We start from the raw sequence: 18671 nt of genomic DNA, 5'->3' as shown, positions 1-18671 counted from the left end.
GTGGGCCACTGCCAGTGGGCCAATGTTCCCCTTTTGCATTAAAATAAGTGAAACGACTTATAAATGTTATTTGGTATTGGCATAATACAATCTCCTTCTTTTAGACCTGAGAAGTTGGGCAAGCTTCCTGTCATTTTAGGAAATCTAGACATCCACATTGACAATGTTTCCCCCGATTTTCCAAGTAAGCTCTTTTTGGTAATATAATGTAATGTTACTTTGTGGTGAATGCTTCTGTTTATCATTGTTATCTTCACTGTATTGCAGATTATGTCAACTCCTCATACATTCCCATGAAGCAGTTTGAGAACAATGCTGACACAGTAGTAACATTTGAAGTAGAGGAGTTTGTTCCTTGTATTCCTAAGCACACACAACCCTTCACCATCTACAATAACCATCTCTATGTTTATCCCAAGCATTTGAAGTATGATGGCCAAAAGGCATTTGCAAAGGTAATTGTTTTGTCCCTTCATAGATGGCGTATTGATTATTAATTTACAATACAAGTGAATGAGGGTTTTCATGTCTATGTAGTTAGAGACATTACCATATAGCTTTATTGCTACTTAGGCCGCTATGTAACATTTCTGTTTTTATTCCACTAGCTTAAGCTGGGTTCACACTGATGTTTTTCTCTCAGCCACAGTTCCGTTTAGCTGTTCCGTTTTTAAACAACATAAACTGAATCTAATGTATCCGTCCATCACCCCATTCATTTCTATGCATTTTTACTGTGCTTCGTTTGTCATATTTGTGCTCCGTTTGCATGTATTCCGTCAGGATTCCGTTCCTTTGTGAACGGAAAAAAAATCCTGCATGCAGCTTTTTTTCCTCCGTTTAAAAAAACAAAACGGAAAACGAACGGAAAGTGCACTTCCTTTTGTTTTTTCATTATAGTCAATAAGGACGGATCTAAACAGAAGGTATTTCCGTTTACATCCATTTGCAAGTTAACAGTTTTCATCAGTTATTTCACAGAGCATGCGCAGAAGAAGTGAGAAACCAAAGAAAAAAATAAACTGATATAAAAACGCATGCCAACTGATGCAAACTGATTCTGACTGATGCTGACTGAGGGACAAAAGTCAGTTTTTTAAGGGTATATTCACATTGACGGGCTCGCAGCGAGATTCTCGCTGCGAGCCTGGCAGGTCCTGGCAGTTTCCATACACTACATACTTGCTTCGGTCTAAACGACCGCAGCAAGTATGTAATTCTGCCGCCCTCAACCCCTTCTGCTCCCGCCCGGCTCCCCCGCTGTAAGCATACATTACCTGTCCTTGCTGCACGGGTCCGGCGTCCTGCTCTCCCGTCCGGCCAATTAGTGTGTTGCCCAGCTGCAGCCACTGATTGGCCGGACGGGAAAGCAGGACGCCGGACCCGTGCAGCAAGGACAGGTAAAGTATGCTTACAGCTGGAGAGCCGGCGGGAGCAGAAGGGGTTAAGGGCGGCAGAATTACATACTCGCTGCGGTCGTTTAGACCGCAGCAAGTATGTAGTGTATGGGAACTGCCAGGACCTGCCGGGCTCGCAGCGAGAATCTCGCTGCGAGCCCCTTCGTGTATATATATCCTAAAGCCAAAATGCAAACGGACAATGAACATTTTGCAATCAGTTTGCATCAGTCTGCTCATCAGTTTTTTGCTTATTCATTCAATTAATTTGGATGGACAGGTCTTACCAGTGAGGCGCCCCCTAGTTGCTGGTGAGGCCACAGCTGGAGAGGCAAATTTCACAAGCTGCACAGTCCTTTCTCTGGCTGCAACAGTGTTTAGGAGACACTGAAGGGTAGACCGAGCAATAGATTTTATTTGTGCATGGACTCCACCACAGATGGTGAGGCCCCATACTCACAATTTGACTTTCTTTTAATTCTTTCAGGCAAGGAATATAGCGATATCAATTGAATTTAAAGAATCTGATGATGAAGAGGCGCAACCATTAAGGGTTTGTTACATAATAATTTTCTTTCTTTTTTATTAGACTGAAAGCGAGTAAATACACTGTTACTTTTCCTGTACTAAGGCACTGATGGAACTGATGATGAATATTATTGTACTTTTTAGTGCATATATGGAAGACCTGGTGGCCCAGTGTTTGTGAAAAATGCCCTTGCTGCTGTTTTGCACCATCAACAAAATCCAGAGTTCTACGATGAGGTAGGTTTATTCATTATCACATCTCATCCAGCTTCCTCTCCTCCCTGGCACTTACCACAGATTGGCAGGAGGCAGAAAAGAACTGTATAGTTATGAATGGCTGCACAGTTATTTTAGTGATTGGGCATAGGGCTGAATCAGAGCCTTGTTTGATCATTAGGGAAGTGGTGAAGGGAAGAGGTTTTCTTTTAAAAAAAATGCATTTGTGTTAGCGGGGGTGTTCACTTAATGTGGAGTTGCACTCCAGGTTTTTGTTTTTGATTATGAAGTTTTAAACCTTTACGGTATATGTGTTAATGTGGTGTGCCAGGCATTTTTGCAGCAGATCCCCCATATAATGAGAATAGCTTACACTTTAGAGACATTCCAGAAAACCTTCCCTGTGGAATGTGGACAGATGTATCATAGTTTTGCTCCTGTTCTTAAGTCACTAAGAATAGCAAGAGGCAAATGCTTATTCTGGCATCTTGTTTGCACAGGTTATAAAAAGTTCTCTTTGTTAAACCTGGCTGGATGTGAAGAGGAATTAATGTGATAAGTGTCACTTAAGGTATTTTTTTCCATTCTTGCAGATTAAAATAGAGCTGCCCACACAGCTTCATGAAAAACACCATTTGTTGTTCACTTTCTTCCATGTCAGCTGTGATACATCAAGCAAAGGAGGCACCAAGAAGAAAGATGTCATAGAAAGCCAAGGTTTGGACAGATAAAGGATTTAACACAGCACTGGCATTTATTTCTTACCACTGTTCAAAGAAATAATAGGAGACGAACTCAGACTAGTCATAGAGTCCCCCCGAAAAATAAGATTATTTACATAGTCCAGAAAATATGGCAGTAGGGGCATGGAAGGCAGTGCATTAGTACATATTCTGTCTGGGCTCCTGGATGACTGACAGTCATTTTATATTTTTTACCAGTATTTGCATATATATATATATATATATGTCATTTATTACCCAAAATGGTTGCGTATTAATTCCAATGTATTTATTAGCCAAGTTATATAACTGTGTGGGGGGATGAGCCGTTTCTATTACAGGATATTTTGCCAGTAATCCAGTGAAGAATATAGGTCATATCCCAGAGGACTAGTAAAGGAGAGAATTGTATATCTTTTCATTGGCAAATATAGGCCAATGTCTTAAATAGCATTGTTATGGGAAATATGTCTTTTAGCAGTTTCTGAAGTAGAGCAGCCGACAATACAGGACAAGATTAGATTTAGAAGGAGTACAGATAGAACAGTCTTAAAGGGAATGTGTCATCAAAAAGTTAACCTATATTGGTGATGTTTTTGCTATTCTTTTAACTTTTTAATATCTATATTATCAAATAATCATGGTTTCTTGCAGCTTTCATTCTGGTCTCTAAGTTTAATAATAAACGGAGACTCCCTGTTCTGTAACAAAAAAAAGAAAAAAAAGAGATGATTGTAGTGATTGGTGAGACCAGTATGTAGAGAAGATAGGATCAGACAATTGACAAACAGTTATAGTCACAGCTCTTCCTGCACAGTGATCTCTGTTAGCGTCGCACAACATACCTAGAAAACTTGTTAACTAGGATCGCCTCCAGTTTAATTGTATTTTACGTCCATGAGGCATCTGGTAAAGTGTGTTTCTAATTGCAGCAAACTATAGACAAAACATGTATGTCAATGAGGCAATGGCACACTAAAAAACTTCCTCTCTGATATATAAGTGATTACAAGGGTGGTGTAATTATACACGGGGACTTACCCGAATACATCCCCGTTGACCTATGGAAAGGCCCTCAGGCTAGCTTTGTGTAGTGTAGCTCTTTGTGAGTGGCCATGCTAAACATGCCTCTATAATGCAATTGAAGACATTTTACCCTGTTTACAGATGGTATTATTGAACTGAGAGAAGCAGGATGATCTGTTCTACAAATAGGCCACCATCTAGACCATAGTGATACAAGCATTTATGATGAGCTTATTTCGGCTGCAACATCTGGGGGCAAATATGCTCCAAGATGCCTTTCAACTGCACAGTTTTCCCCAATAAATGTCCATGAAATCTGCCACTCCTACAAATCTGCTGCCTGAGCAATAACTCATTTCGCCTCATGGTAGAAACGGCCCTGACTTGGTGCATTACATTTGTTTGTCAAAGAAGTGTGTATTTTTAGTATAGTATTCTATCAGAATTCGTTTTTACCTGTGACAATTAGGGAATTGCTGTAAGTTGTTTGGTAAGGCATTTGCATGCACAGTATGTTAATGTTTCTTCTGCACACAGTTGGTTTTGCCTGGCTGCCCTTGCTGAAGGATGGTCGCGTGGTCACAAATGAGCAGAACATTCCAGTGTCTGCCAACCTTCCTGCAGGATACCTATGCTATCAGGAACCTGGCATGGGAAAGGTATGAAGAATCTTCATTTCTTATGTACTATTCACATGTACAATAAAGCACCATGTGCTGTCTGTGATATTAATATACATTTTTTATTCTTTGCACTTTCTAAGCAGCATTCTGGCCCTGAAATTAAGTGGGTGGATGGAGGCAAGCCTTTATTAAAGGTCGCTACTCATCTGGTGTCCACTGTATACGCACAGGTAGTTATCTTCTATGGAAATATTTCTTAGTGTGTGGTAACAAGATTCCAGAAAACAATTACGTTCGTTCACTTATTGCACTTCAGTATTCCGGTTCAGGGTTTCTGGTATTAAAATATGCATCTATGTGAAAATGTTGTTAGCAACAGTCACTGGTACCACCACTGTACATAGAGCAAGAGAAAGCAAGACTGGCATTGAAAGGCTTATGGTCCTTTATATACAGTATGTGTGTTTGGATGATACAATAGATCCTGCAGTAAAATAAAAGACCTGTAATGGAGGTTAGGGTGCACTAGACTTAATATACCTACGATCCGCTGCCAATCTCTGTCTTCCATTTGCCCACTTTGGCATGTTTAGCACAGGTCATGTGATGCTGTGCCCGGTCTTGCGATGTTACAACCAGCACATGCACAGTTACTTTAGATAAGCCAGCGTCTAGTTACACGACCTTACAGCCTGAACATGCGCAACAAAGAATATGCAGGACTTTGGTGTATATAGGATACAGTGCGCATTAGTGTCATGATGGGGCCTGTCAGGGATCCTGCCAACACAAGTGTGAACGGGAATGTCAGCTGAGAGAAACATGGTACAGTATTTCAATCTGCATGGGAAAAGTTGTGAACGAAAAGTGCTGCTTAGACCTTGTCAGATGTGAAGCTGTGCATTTGTTTCACTGAAGACACATTTGAAGAACAAAGGTTTTTCAACCATACGACAACCCAGTGTAAGAATCCATAGCCCAATGCAGGTGGCTCCAAACCAGTACAGTTTTGGTTAAATTCACCATATTAATTTACTGTCCCCCCCCCCCCCTTTTTAAATAATTTTTTTACAAATTTCATTTAAAATAGGTAATGTATAACATGCTGTTTGTGGGGGTTTTTTCTTCTTGTTTTTAGGATCAGCACTTGCACAACTTCTTTCAGTATTGCCAGAAAACGGAGTCTGGAGCACAGGCATTAGGAAGTGAGCTTGTTAAATACTTAAAGGTAAATCTTATATTGCAAAGATCATCGCTATAACAGCAGTTTTGTAGATGTCTTTAGCTTAAGATTATTAGAGAAGCACAAAGAAATTACAAAAATCCTGTTGCCTCTACATATTTTTAATAACTACTTCTGTGCCAGTGCCACCCAGTGACTTTAGTCATAGAATAGTACATATCATACACTGTGGAGCTGACCTCATTAGGGAACCATATAAAGATATATACCAATTGCAGAGTTCCAGTCTTCTAAAAACGCCCTTGTTAGACCAATATCAGACAAACTGTCATTGAAAACAGCTTCTTTTTTTTAACATATTTTTAAAGAATTTTAGATTATCTCTCCCCCCCCCCCCCCAAAAAAAAAAAAAAAGAAAAAGAAAAAAAGAAATGTTACTCTCTATATTATAAAAGAATCATAAACCTTTGCACTTGTCATTTTGGCCACTAGGCTTTAAACCAAGCATAGGGAACCTTTGACCCTCCAGCTGTTGCAAAACTGAAATTTCCATCATGACCAGGCATGATGGGAAATGTAGTTTTGCAGCAGCTGGGGGGCGGAAGGTTCCCCATCACTGCTTTAAACAAAGCTAAGACCTCTTGCCCTGTGTTAAATAATAACGTAGGGGGCTGCTAGAAAGTGATCTCTACAGCATTGCAATGAAAAGTGACACCAGTAGATAACAAACACAATAGCCATTTAGCCTCCCTCTTCCCGTGGAATGAGGCCACAGCCCATGCTTTTAAATGTGTCCCATATAAGGGTCTGGAGATGTTTAAACATGTTACTAAATGCAGTTAAAAATAACTCAGGCAAGATGGCTGTTCCTATAATGTACTACAAGTAAAAAAAATGACAACCAGTAAACAGAAACCATTAAGAAACAAAGAAAATGTTCCAGTATCTGTCTCTAATCAGTAGAAACAAATTTTTGCAGTACATTTTCTTTTAAATCAACCTGTCACATTTAAAATGCAGTCCAGTCTGCAGGAAGCATGTTATAGAGGAAGAGTCGCTGAGCAGATTGCATAACTTGTCATTTATTGATGTAAATCTCTGCTTATTCTAGGCATAAATGCCATGTGGGTATTCTACTCAATGATTGACAGCTATCTGTGTGTATAAGTGTGCATGTCAGTCATTGACATCTGATTACTTTGCTCATTCTGACCGGTCCTACTCGATGATTGACAGCTCCCTACATGCATACTTTATTCATACAGTTCTCAGTAACACCACCCACATGGCTACTTGGCCTAGAATGTGTAGAGATTTACATCAATAAGTGACAATTTTCCCACAAAACCATATAGCAATAAGCTCAGATTCTCCTGCTCTCTAACATGATGCCTGCAGATTGGACTGCATTTTTAATGTGACAAGTTCCCTTTTAGGCAAAGCTTTACTTCAGGAGACACAAATGTGGCTTAAGGCTTTATAGTTGTCAGGTTTAGATACCATTGATCACTAGTGTTGTTGGACAAGTTCTAATTTCAGACCAGTTTGGGTTATACATGATTTCTCACTGACCAACTATTTCCCTTCTTAGAGTCTCCATGCGATGGAGGGGCACGTCATGATTGCCTTCCTTCCCACTATACTCAACCAAATGTTCCGAGTTCTCACAAGGGCTGCTCAGGAGGAAGTGGCTGTCAATGTTACAAGGTAAGTCTTGGAGAAATGTGTAATGTATGCATTATACATCCATGTGAGTTTGTCAGAGAACCTTTCACCACTTCTGAGGTGTCTTTTTAGACAAAGAAAATTGTATTCCACAGAGTTCTGGAGTGTAACACAATTCTGCATGTGTTGTCACCAGTCCCCTTGTCTATAGGGTTTACGCAAAGCAATTACTTTACTGTAGCCCGATATTGTCCAGATTAAAATCATTTAAAAAACTCACAAGGTCTTGGGGTCCCATGTTAGCTGCCTCCACAAAATATAAAGTGCAAGGTGCGATTATAAACAATATAAAGTGTTAAAAAGGTACAGTTATGACACAATAGAATTACATAAGCACATATAGCACTTCATTCCTAGTCCTAGTACACAGTTCTCAAAATTGTATAAATGATACATGATGCAGTTAATCAATGCTAATAACACACACAGTAACAGTAAACCTGTGTGGACACACAATATACGACCTGTAACATCCCCTGCTCCTATATAATATCAGGATGCCTAATACATACAGATACAATAGGGAAATAATCATGTGTGGAATCCAATCACATTAGGTTCCTGAGAAATACCATTAGAAGTTAGTACTGGAAAGCAAGATCCCCTAAAATATGGAGGATTTACAATACCTTACCCCAGAACCAGCAAACAAGAACGGCAGCACACCCCAGACCCTGACACACGTTTTGCCTCACACTTTCCTCCTTGATGCAGTTTTTGAAACCAGGAATGAATCTTAAATGCAAGTCAAGTATAAGTGAAAGGCTGAGACTTTAAATAAAAAGAGAGAGAGAGGAGTGAGAACACTCTTAGGGTCCTATTCCACCAAACGATTATCGTTCAGATCATTGTTAAATCGTTCGAATCTAAACGATAATCGTTCGGTTGAAATGCAGTTAACGATTAACGACCGAACGAGAAATCGTTGATCGCTTTATAAGACCTGGACCTATTTTTATCCTTGCTCGTTCGCGAAACGTTCGCTAATTGTTCGCATTGAATAAGACATCATTCGGTCGTTCGCAATAGATACTAACGCAATAGCGAAGAAAAACTATCGCAATTACGATCATAAGTAACAATTATCGTTCAATGGAAATGAGTGAACGTTTTCAGGTCTTTCGCAATAGCGGTCGTTTGAGATCGTTAATCGTTAACGATTATGCAAACGATAATCGTCCGGTGGAATAGGGCCCTAAATGTACTCATGCATTCCTAGGAGGAGTAACAGAAGGATGACACAGTGCAAGCAGTTAAGAAAAGATGCTCCAGAATTGCTATTTTATGGGGGACACAAGTATTTACTAAACTTTCATGTTAGGAGAAATGACATGTCCTGGTTACTCTGTGAATGGGTTATATTCTAACAGATCATTCCATTCATTCCCATAATATCTATCCATACACATGTTCTTCCCGCAGCAATATTACAAAGTATCATTCTCGTTTAATAACAAACACTGTTTATGTATAGTAACTAAGGCGAGAATTGTGGTATTTGTTCTGTAGGGTCATTATCCATGTGGTCTCTCAGTGCCATGAGGAGGGGCTGGAGAGCTACTTACGGTCATATGTTAAGGTATGTCAGACACTGATGGCGCATCACATCTTTACAAATGATGTCAACTCAGAGATTCTCATTTATTCCAAATATATTCTATTTATTTGTGATGTAAATAAAAAAAAATTTAGGAAAAAAAAGCTAGTAATTATATTACTTGTGTTGGAGATTTTATTGTTGCTATACATTTATGTGCTTTTACTACTGTTTCTCATGCAGTGCTGAACAGCCAGAGGAGGTTAGGTGGTGGTAAAAATAGTATGAGAACTCAACAGTTGTCTGTCTGATCATGTTGACAGATAATATTTTAGGTTGATTGGGTCACATGAATTACTACGAAAAAAACATATGAAGCATACAGATACAGAGAATGAGCATTTTATATCATGTAAATATGCTAAAGTGGATGTTTCTATGTCTAGCGGAAAGAGAGGTCCTTTATAATCACAGGTGTTTAAATACTATACTAAGTATACACTTTTCATATTGCAACTGTGTGTATATAACTATTGAGCTACAGCTGCAGTCCAGAGGAGTATGTGGAGTTGTCTGCAATCTTGTGGGCTGCAGCTGGCACTCATTTGTTCAAATGAATCTGTTGCACTGCTGAAAATCTCCTTATAGCTGATGTCCTGTTGATGTGCAAGCAGAGGCAGGTGACAATCTACTGTAGCTGAAACACTTCACCTAACTAAAGTGAAAATGATAACTTTTATGTATAAACAGTTTCTAATAAACTTTAATCTCTGTATCAGTATGTCTACAAGGCAGAACCGTATATCACCTCAGAATACAAGACCGTGCACGAAGAGCTGGCCAAATCCATGACAGCTATTCTCAAGCCCTCTGCTGACTTTTTAACATGTAACAAGCTTCTCAAGGTATGATTAGACTTCAGTGTCACCTATAGAACATATTGCAGGAGGGGAGTTTTCTTACCCGAATGTCAGAAACTTTTTTTTAGAAAGTGCATTTACCTTTTTACTGCTGTGTTCATATGTGGGCTATTTCCTAACACTTGTCAATATATTATTTATTTGCAGTATTCTTGGTTTTTCTTTGAAGTCCTAATAAAATCAATGGCCCAGCACCTTGTTGAGAATTCAAAAGTAAAAGTATGTATTAAATATTAGACTTCTACTATTGTTGCTGCACAGTTTTTGTAGGGTTCAACATTGTATACAAGACCTATAACCAACAAATATAAGGGTGAAGGGTGACTAGTGTTCAGGTACTCAGCACATGAATTGTTGTTAATGCCAGTTAAATATTTGATAAAGTGTGAATGTGTGTGTGTGTGTGTGTGTATATGTATATATATATATATATATATATATATATATAACACATTACTCCTTTTTTTTTGTTAAAGTTAGACACTTTACACCACAAAATAATCCCTTTGGTTTTTGGGTGGCTAGTATATATAAAACCCAGAGTGCCACAATTAAGGTGAAAATAAGATGGTTGGTGTAACCACTAAATACTACCCTGGACACACATTTCCGTTTCCATAAATGAGTGTCATCCTGTTGTGGGTCTCCATGCAGTGAAAATGTCCCTAAATATTTCAGCGTAGATAACATGTACAAATAGTAGATGATGAATTCGCTGTACACAGCAAGTACCTAGCCTCATATAATAGGTAATCTATAGATGATACTATTTTATATATACTTTTGTACATGCCTTTTTAGTATTTCTCATTAAAGTCTTACTGTCAAATAGAAAATTAGAGACATACCAAACCTTTTAATCCACCAGGGTCTTGGTACTCAGACACCCACCAATTGTTAGAATGAGTCTGGAGAAGCTCTTAGCAAAGGGTTTCTCTCCCCAGTTTGCAGCTAGAGGCGGGTGCCATAGACTTACTATAGAATCTCTCTCCTGCTGTGAGATAGTGAGAGTTGCACTCAGCTGAGCACTTCTCCCAACTCTTCAAGAGATCATTGGTGCACGGATGTCCAGGTCACAATGAAGCAATGTTCCTTCTTACCTTTTTAGATCCATAACGCTTTTATTTTTCCACCTACAGGGCTGGTTGAGGTGTCTTTTTTGGCACCATGATCTTTAGTTTTTATTGGTATCATGTTTGTGTAAAAGAAAAAATTTGCAATAATTATATTGCATATACTGATTAATGCTATGCAATAGCATAGCATTGATCAGTACTATTGGTGATTTGTGCATAGAGTCTGCCTGAGAGCAGACTCTATACATAGATCGCCGATCCGATAGGACAGAGGGAAGTGTTTTTCCCTCCGCTTGTCAGTGTAAATGATCAGGACCCTCGCAGATTTAGGCTGGGTTCACACACAGTACAGTGGTGCCTTGGATTATGAGCATAATTTGTTCCATGACTGTGCTTGTAATCCAAATCCAATCTTAAAGCAAAGCAAATTTTCCCATAAGGAATCATAGAAATGCCGACAATTGGTTCCACACCCCAAAAATAATAATTTATTATTCTGAATAACATGTAAAACAGATGAAACAAACATTCAGAAACAGCTGAATCTGTGATATTATAAGTTACTGTACAGTAATGGAGAGGATGGGAAACACAAGGGCTGACAGAGACTGCAGGGAGCATGAAGGAATGAGCAGGGAAGAAGTGAGCACATACATGCAGCACTCTCTGTCTGGGGAGAGAGAGGTTACCGCTATAAGGAGATTACCTCCACAGTCCTGTCCTCTGATGTAAGCCCCAGTCTGAAGTGGATCTGTTATGATTTGGAAGGTGAGGGAGACTTCCTGGGTCAGAGTACAGGGCTGTAGACCACACTATGCAGACCATGCCCCCCTCCACTCGCACTCCCACCCAGTACAGGGAGCTCTTAAACCTAAACAATGCTCTTAAACAAAGTCACAATTTTTTAAAAACTGTGAGCTCTTAAACCAAGTTACTCTTAAACCAAGGTACCACTGTACATTTCAGTCAGTATTTTGCAACCTCAACCAGGAGTGGATTGAAAACACAGAAAGCCTCTGTTCACACAATCTTAAAATTGAGTGGATGGCCGCCACATAACGTTTAATAACTGCCATTATTTCAATATAAAAGCCGCTGTTTTAAAATAATGTGTTCCTACTGCACAGGGCATATGTAATAGGAACATATATATGCACGTGTGGATGTGAAGGGGTTAAATGGCAGTAACACGTTACATGTGTGTTTTGCATAAGAAACGCCTCAAACCTTATTGCAGTACCTATGTATTGTGTCTCACAAGGGGATTGTGAGTCAGTTATTTGGACCCTGCAGGTTACTACTATAATACTTTCAATATCCTTTTTATAAATCCCTTAAGGCCGCCCTCAGCTTGGGGCTTAAGCATGCAGTGATTTTTCATCTTTTCAGTCAGCTCAGCCATATGAAGGCTTGTTTTTTTGCAGAATAAGTTATATGTTTATTTTTATTATTTTTTCCTAGGGAGATGGCATTAAACCGTAATTTAGAGTTTATGGGGTTTGTCAGATTAATTGAGCAATATGTATATGTAAGCTTTGAGCTCTGAGTCATTACAAGTAAGGAAATACCAAATTCATATGTATACATTTTTTATGTTTTGCTACTTTACTACAAAAAAAGGCTTTTCTCTACCAAATAATAGCTTTTTTATATCACCATATTTCAGGAAACAGGGTAAACAAAAACAGCTAGTATGGCACTGTTATATTTTGAGGGAGAAGGTAAAAAAAAGAATAACGTGAACAGCATAACATGTTAGCAGCGCTGACAGGTTCTCCATAAATGGGGCATATCTCAATAAAAAGGGAAGATCTCCATGATTGTCCAGCAGATATGTACCTCTGGTTTCGCTTGTCTGTACTCTGTGGTATAATTTATTTTTTGTATTCTAGTTACTTAGAAACCAAAGATTTACCGCCTCTTTTCATCATGCGGTAGAAACCCTGGTTAACATGCTTATGCCACACATAACACACAAATTCAAGGACAATCCAGAGGCTTCCAGGAATGCTAACCACAGCCTTGCATTCTTCATAAAGGTAATAACGCTTGGTCATCTAACTCTAATAGCTTTATCCTAAGTGTCCTGTAGCTGGATTATAAAATACATTTGAATTCATGAACACTTTAGATGAAATTTTCTGTACAATCCAGTTTTTATTATCAGTCTTTCATTTCAATCACTACTTGTGTTTTGCAGAGGTGCTTTACATTCATGGACCGAGGTTTTGTTTTTAAGCAAATTAACAACTACATGAGTTTCTTTACACCAGGAGATCCAAAGGTGAGAAGGATCTCTCCTGCCTATTACATGTGATAGCTGTCATTCTAATGTTCATTTGGCAGATAGTTACCTTTTCTCATTTTTCCATATCTGTTCTGTTCTGACTGGTGAGAGGAGGGATAAGCCACTGTTATTTACCTCTGGCGGTGGTTTATATCTCTAAGAGCAAAAGAATGTTGAGAGGGCGGTTTCATACATGAGTATTAGAAAGTCAGCCAGGCCCCCTGAAGTCAACAGGTTTGTTTGACTGTTCCCTTATGTTTATGGGGGCCACTAATTTAGAATAATTGAAGTAAATGTCAGCCGCAATTCAGGTTTCAAACTGCTGACACTGTTATACACTATAGCTGTTAGGTCAGGGAGACACATGGTACCCTTCATGCATTTGTTCATGAGGAGGTGTTACAGCTTGCTGCAAATCAGGAGTCTGGAAAAGCCTCTTTGACTCCTATCATGTGTCTCCTTGTCCTAACAGCTATCTGACAGTGTCAGCAGTTTGCTATGATTCCCCTTTAAGCTTGATTCTGGTATTGAATCAGACACTGATGGATTGGGCTGACCTTTCCTCCAGTGCGTATGGTAGCCTTTAAACCTGTGGGTTATCACCCAAGTCAATAGGTGAGTAATGTCTTGGGTATCCACAATTATCTCATTTTATACACCTTTTGGATGCTGAGTATCGAAAGAACACCTCAATACCTTATCAAAATCCAGATGGTTTCCTATTGTCATTTTGGGGTCTTAATTTTTTTTTTTCAGACGTTGTTTGAATTCAAGTTTGAGTTTCTCAGAGTTGTCTGCAATCATGAGCACTACATACCTTTGAATTTGCCAATGCCATTTGGAAAGGGTAGGATCCAAAGATATCAAGGTATTTATATTCTTTAGAGCTATTTTTACATAAATTGGTTAAGAATATTACTAAAATGAGTTTTCTGTGGAAGCTGTCAGTATCCACCACCAATGTGCAGGGAAAAGCCTTTAGAGGCAAAGTAAAACTATCATAGATTAATTTCTGTCCATAATTGTACTGGTCGGCCTGACTTATTGTGGGGGCTTGACTCCATCAATGGGGCGTCACACATTACTTTCAGCTAGGGCCTGGTCAGAGGGCAGACAAAGCATTTGTACGGAAAAACAAGCATGCTCAATAATTACCAATAATGAGATTATTAATTTATTTTTTTTTTTTTATAACTATATTAAAGGAAACCTGTCACTCTGTTTGTGATACTGAGTTGCCAACATGTCTTAATGCAGCTGGGGATAAGTACTGCAAAGCTGCTTGCATCAAGTCTGCTCCATCTTACATCTTTACTTTATTGACATCTACTTTACCAGTCCAGGACTTGCCTCCAGTAGCTTTAGGCATACAGTATGTGCATTGCCCTGATGAAGCTGAGGACCGTATACCATCACATTACTACTCATGCTCTATGAAGTGAAGTATACTGTCTGTGTCTATGCACTTGAAGCCAATCAGCAGTGATGGAAATATTAATAAACATAAACAGAATTAACTTAGACCTTTAAGATGGCATTTGCATTAAACCATGTTTGTGGTTTAGTGCTCCTGGGGAGGATGATGGCAGGGGACACTGAGGGACACAGGGCACTTGAGGGACACTGACCATCCCCTAGGTCCCCAATTGACCACCCGTGGTATTAGGGTTCAGGCGTGGTTGAAAGAGATGGCAGAGATGAGATGCAGCAAGAGCGATCCCACTGCGATTTACCCCTCCCGCTACAGAACGCCGGAATGTTTAACTTTGCAGAATGTTCCTGTGTATTGAAAGGACGAGCAGCGGGCAGGAGATATAGCTGATGGCCAGACAACCATTATAGAAAGTATATGGCCACCTTTTAGGAGAAAGAGCTTCCTGCTCCAAAGCTCCTGTCTCCAGAGAGACACCCATAGAATTACATGGCACTGGGTCTCACCCTGGAGTCAGTAACTATAACCCTACAATCATCATTAAGCGTCTGTGTTGTCTTGCATCATATTAGCAGGAAGAGTTCATTTTATGAGAGTTTCTTTGTCTATTTTTTATCAATTAGCCTTTCTTTCACCAACAATGGAGTCTTTAGACCCTTCTGTAGGTAGGTGCAGGGTTTGCAGTGTGTGGCAGTTTTTGCAGTTCTCTACATTCATTATTGTACTTTGATGTTACATTATTTTTCATTTCTTTATCTGTTTCTACAACAAAAAGTGGCAAATGTAATATGAGATTAGCAGGGTAGCTGACAGATGAGAAGCTGTTTATTGTGTTACATGAGGTGCTATTTTGACCGTGTTCCCAGCACTACTAATGAGAGTGTCACTGTTTTACTCGGCTCATATAATTACACTGCTGGCTGTTTGTTACAAAAATGTACACAGTGAAATCTGGAACGGAATGGCTTCATGTATTAGCCTTTAATTAATCCCTGTTTACTCCTACAGATCTACAGCTTGACTACACACTGACAGATGAGTTCTGCAAGAACCATTTCTTGGTGGGCCTTCTCCTTAGGGAGGTGGGAAATGCACTGCAAGAGTTCAGAGACATCAGGCAGATTGCCATCAGTGTGCTGAAGAGCTTGATGATCAAGCACTCCTTTGATGACCGATATTCTACCAGAGTATGTGAAATCTGTGTCTGACAATGATTATTTATGAATCACACTAGTAGATAGTAGTATAATAGAGTGCTTTGAGTACCCCTAAGGGTCTGTTCACATGTACAGACTCGCTGCGTAAAACTCGCACAGAACTCGCATCAAACTTGCATGAAAGTAGCTGCGTTTTTTGTGATGTTGAACTTGCCAGGGAAAATCATGTGAAAATCAAAAAATCGCACCAAACACGCAGCGAGAATACACATACATTGACTTGATAGCAATCAGTATCACTGTGGATTTATGTGCGAGAAACTCACAGTGATAAATACGCAGCGAGTCTGTACGTGTGAACAGACCCTAAAGAGGGATTGATTGTTAGTGTAAACAAAATGCTTACATGCCCGTCAAGAGGATTTGATTACAGCTTTCATATTAGGCCTGTCTATACAACTCAAAAGTCTGAGAGTCTGCTGTGGACTGAAGTCTCTTTGTACAAAATCTTATGTCTAAATGGGGTTTAAACCTGTAGCAGATTACAGTAACAAGCAAGTGGATGAAATTTTACATTCTTTGACATTTTGTGGACCTTCTCTGTGTGGGGGTCCACTGTAAAGAATTTCCCCCATGCATAAACCTGGTCTTAGACCAGTTTCACTCTTTTCCCGGTCTGACCAGTGTTCTGATGATCCAAATTGACTGCTGTCAGATGGGGTCACTGCTGGGGTCACTGGTGTCAGAAGGGGCCTATTCCACGGAGCGATATTTGGCCGAATCGGCCCAATTCGGCCAATTATCACTTTGTGGAATAGAGAGAACGATCAGCCGATGATCGTGTCATCGGCTGATCGTTCATTTAAATTTAGACCTAAAATCATCGTTCGCCACCAGCACATCGCTACCGTGGAATAGCGGTGCGCGGCGGCGACCGACTATTTGAGAAGCAGCATACATTACCTGTCCGGGCTGCAGCTATTCAACGCGGCTGCAGCGAGCAGGTGAGTGCGGGAGGGGCTGCTCGGAGGATCGCTGATCGTCCGGGCTGCCCATAGGATATAGCAGCATCTGCTGCCGACGCTCCTATTCAACGGAGCGACGGCAGCAGATCGCTGCTATATCAGTCGCTTGTTTTTCAACACGTTGAAAAACAAGCGACTGCAACGATCAGCCGACATGAACGATGTCGGCTGATCGTTGCACTCTATTCCACGGGATGAATATTGTTCGTAGCGGCCGATATCGGCCAAATACGAACGATATTGCTCCTTTAAACGACCCGTGGAATAGGGGCTTAAGACTTATGGCCAAATTACACAACTGTGAAGCTGGCCTATGGGGGCTTTAAAGTTGAAGTAAGAAAACAGCCTTTTGGCGTAGCATTCAAATCTACTAGTCTATGGGATCACAATCTACTGACTTGGACACCTCATTCACGTCCCAAGTGTTTGTCAGGACAGTGGATAGGAGTGTATACAGTTAGTTCCTTCATTAAGAGAATTACACCTGATGTCATCTTTTTTTTTAGGGTGGGTTCACACTGAGGAATCCGCAGGGGGAACTTCTCTGTGCGGATTCCTCACTGTGAACCCACCCTTACATATAAATTTCATGGATGTTCTAAGCCATATTTGTCTTCCCTTGTTGTCAGGGTTTGCCTTGTAAATCTTGAGCACGAAAAATAGACGTCTGCTGTATGCTAAAGCAGATTAGTTTGTACTATTTCCATGGAAAATTATTTGTGCATTTCATTAAGCCTGAGTAATTATCTAGATGGCGGCTGAAGGCTTAGATTATATTTCTGGTTTTGTGTACATTTTTCTGGGGGATCTGTCAGAATGCGCAGTAGTCAGGTGGCTGAGTAAATACTTTTTCCACAGTGCAGAATTTTAACAAGTGCAAGTGTTTTAAAATCCTCCCACGCATTTTATTCAGCAAAGAATTTGAGGATTGTTATAAGTGGACCTATTGCAGTGGTTTAGCCATTTGTTTCGGATTATAGGGAGGTTTTAGATTAATTTGTTTAAACTATGGATCTAGAAATGTATGCAACAATTAAAGGACAGATGCCATGTGCAAACTGTATTTCTTAGTCAGAACGTATATGCTTGTGCTGGGATTTATTGCATGTACTTCTTTTTTATTTTAGAGCCAGCAGGCTAGAATAGCCACGCTATACCTGCCATTGTTTGGGCTCCTGATTGAAAATGTACAGCGGATTAATGTGAAAGATACATCTCCCTTCCCTGTAGCTCAAAACGTAAGTGTTCAGTGTAGTCCAAGCTTGTGCTATTGTACTTGTCAATAACCATTTATTTAATGGGATTTTAAGTGTATTTTTCTTCCTTCAAGAATGCAAAAGATGACGTTTTACTTAACGTAGCTGCTGGAAATCCACTGGTAACACCACAGAAGCCAGGCAATACATTGGACAATAACCTCCATAAAGATCTTTTTGGTGTTATCTCTGGCACGGGTGAGTGAGCAGAAATAAAAACAAGAAAACTTTGTGATCAGATTTTGTCTTCAACCATTACTTTCACTCCTTTCACTTCCTTTAGTGTAGTATACAACATAGTGCTTGCCTTTGGCTGATAGAAGGACATTTTCAGGGATTATTCCTGGCTACTAAGGTTTTGTCAAAGGTAATTGTGTATGATTTATATGAGAATATAGTATCATGGGGGAGTAGGGGATGAAGTTCACCGCCTACTCTTTGCCAGGACAAAGGAGCTGCAGTACACAGTACTCTTTACTCTTCAGAAAGCTTATTTTTGGCCACATGTCCTAGCAGAGTTTCTGGAAAGGTAAAGGCTAATGGGAGCTGTAAGCAGGGCCA

The 18671-nt window shown here is 39.8% G+C and overlaps 1 protein-coding gene across 7 annotated transcripts in view; it reads left to right on the top strand.

Annotated features, from left to right (window-relative positions):
* The window catches only part of DOCK9 (dedicator of cytokinesis 9), a 177392-nt gene that overhangs the window by 122421 nt on the left and 36300 nt on the right, over nucleotides 1–18671 (top strand). For 4 of the 7 annotated variants that reach the window (XM_069970704.1, XM_069970702.1, XM_069970700.1 and 1 more), the window contains exons 16-33: nucleotides 105–184; nucleotides 268–455; nucleotides 1885–1950; nucleotides 2070–2162; nucleotides 2735–2858; nucleotides 4427–4548; nucleotides 4656–4742; nucleotides 5651–5740; nucleotides 7287–7402; nucleotides 8930–8999; nucleotides 9737–9862; nucleotides 10025–10096; nucleotides 12846–12992; nucleotides 13154–13237; nucleotides 13997–14108; nucleotides 15681–15859; nucleotides 17982–18092; nucleotides 18185–18308. In XM_069970704.1, coding sequence (XP_069826805.1) covers nucleotides 105–184; nucleotides 268–455; nucleotides 1885–1950; nucleotides 2070–2162; nucleotides 2735–2858; nucleotides 4427–4548; nucleotides 4656–4742; nucleotides 5651–5740; nucleotides 7287–7402; nucleotides 8930–8999; nucleotides 9737–9862; nucleotides 10025–10096; nucleotides 12846–12992; nucleotides 13154–13237; nucleotides 13997–14108; nucleotides 15681–15859; nucleotides 17982–18092; nucleotides 18185–18308 — 1991 coding nt within the window. Of the gene's footprint in view, nucleotides 1–104; nucleotides 185–267; nucleotides 456–1884; nucleotides 1951–2069; nucleotides 2163–2734; nucleotides 2859–4426; nucleotides 4549–4652; nucleotides 4743–5650; nucleotides 5741–7286; nucleotides 7403–8929; nucleotides 9000–9736; nucleotides 9863–10024; nucleotides 10097–12845; nucleotides 12993–13153; nucleotides 13238–13996; nucleotides 14109–15680; nucleotides 15860–17981; nucleotides 18093–18184; nucleotides 18309–18671 lie in introns of all 7 variants that reach the window. The other 3 variants (XM_069970701.1, XM_069970703.1, XM_069970699.1) reach the window with 1 other exon arrangement.

Source organism: Dendropsophus ebraccatus, chromosome 5 (assembly GCF_027789765.1).
Source record: "Dendropsophus ebraccatus isolate aDenEbr1 chromosome 5, aDenEbr1.pat, whole genome shotgun sequence".
Lineage (NCBI taxonomy): Eukaryota > Metazoa > Chordata > Amphibia > Anura > Hylidae > Dendropsophus > Dendropsophus ebraccatus.
The sequence above is the reverse complement of the archived record's forward strand: the minus strand, read 5'-3'. Positions and strand labels throughout refer to the sequence as shown.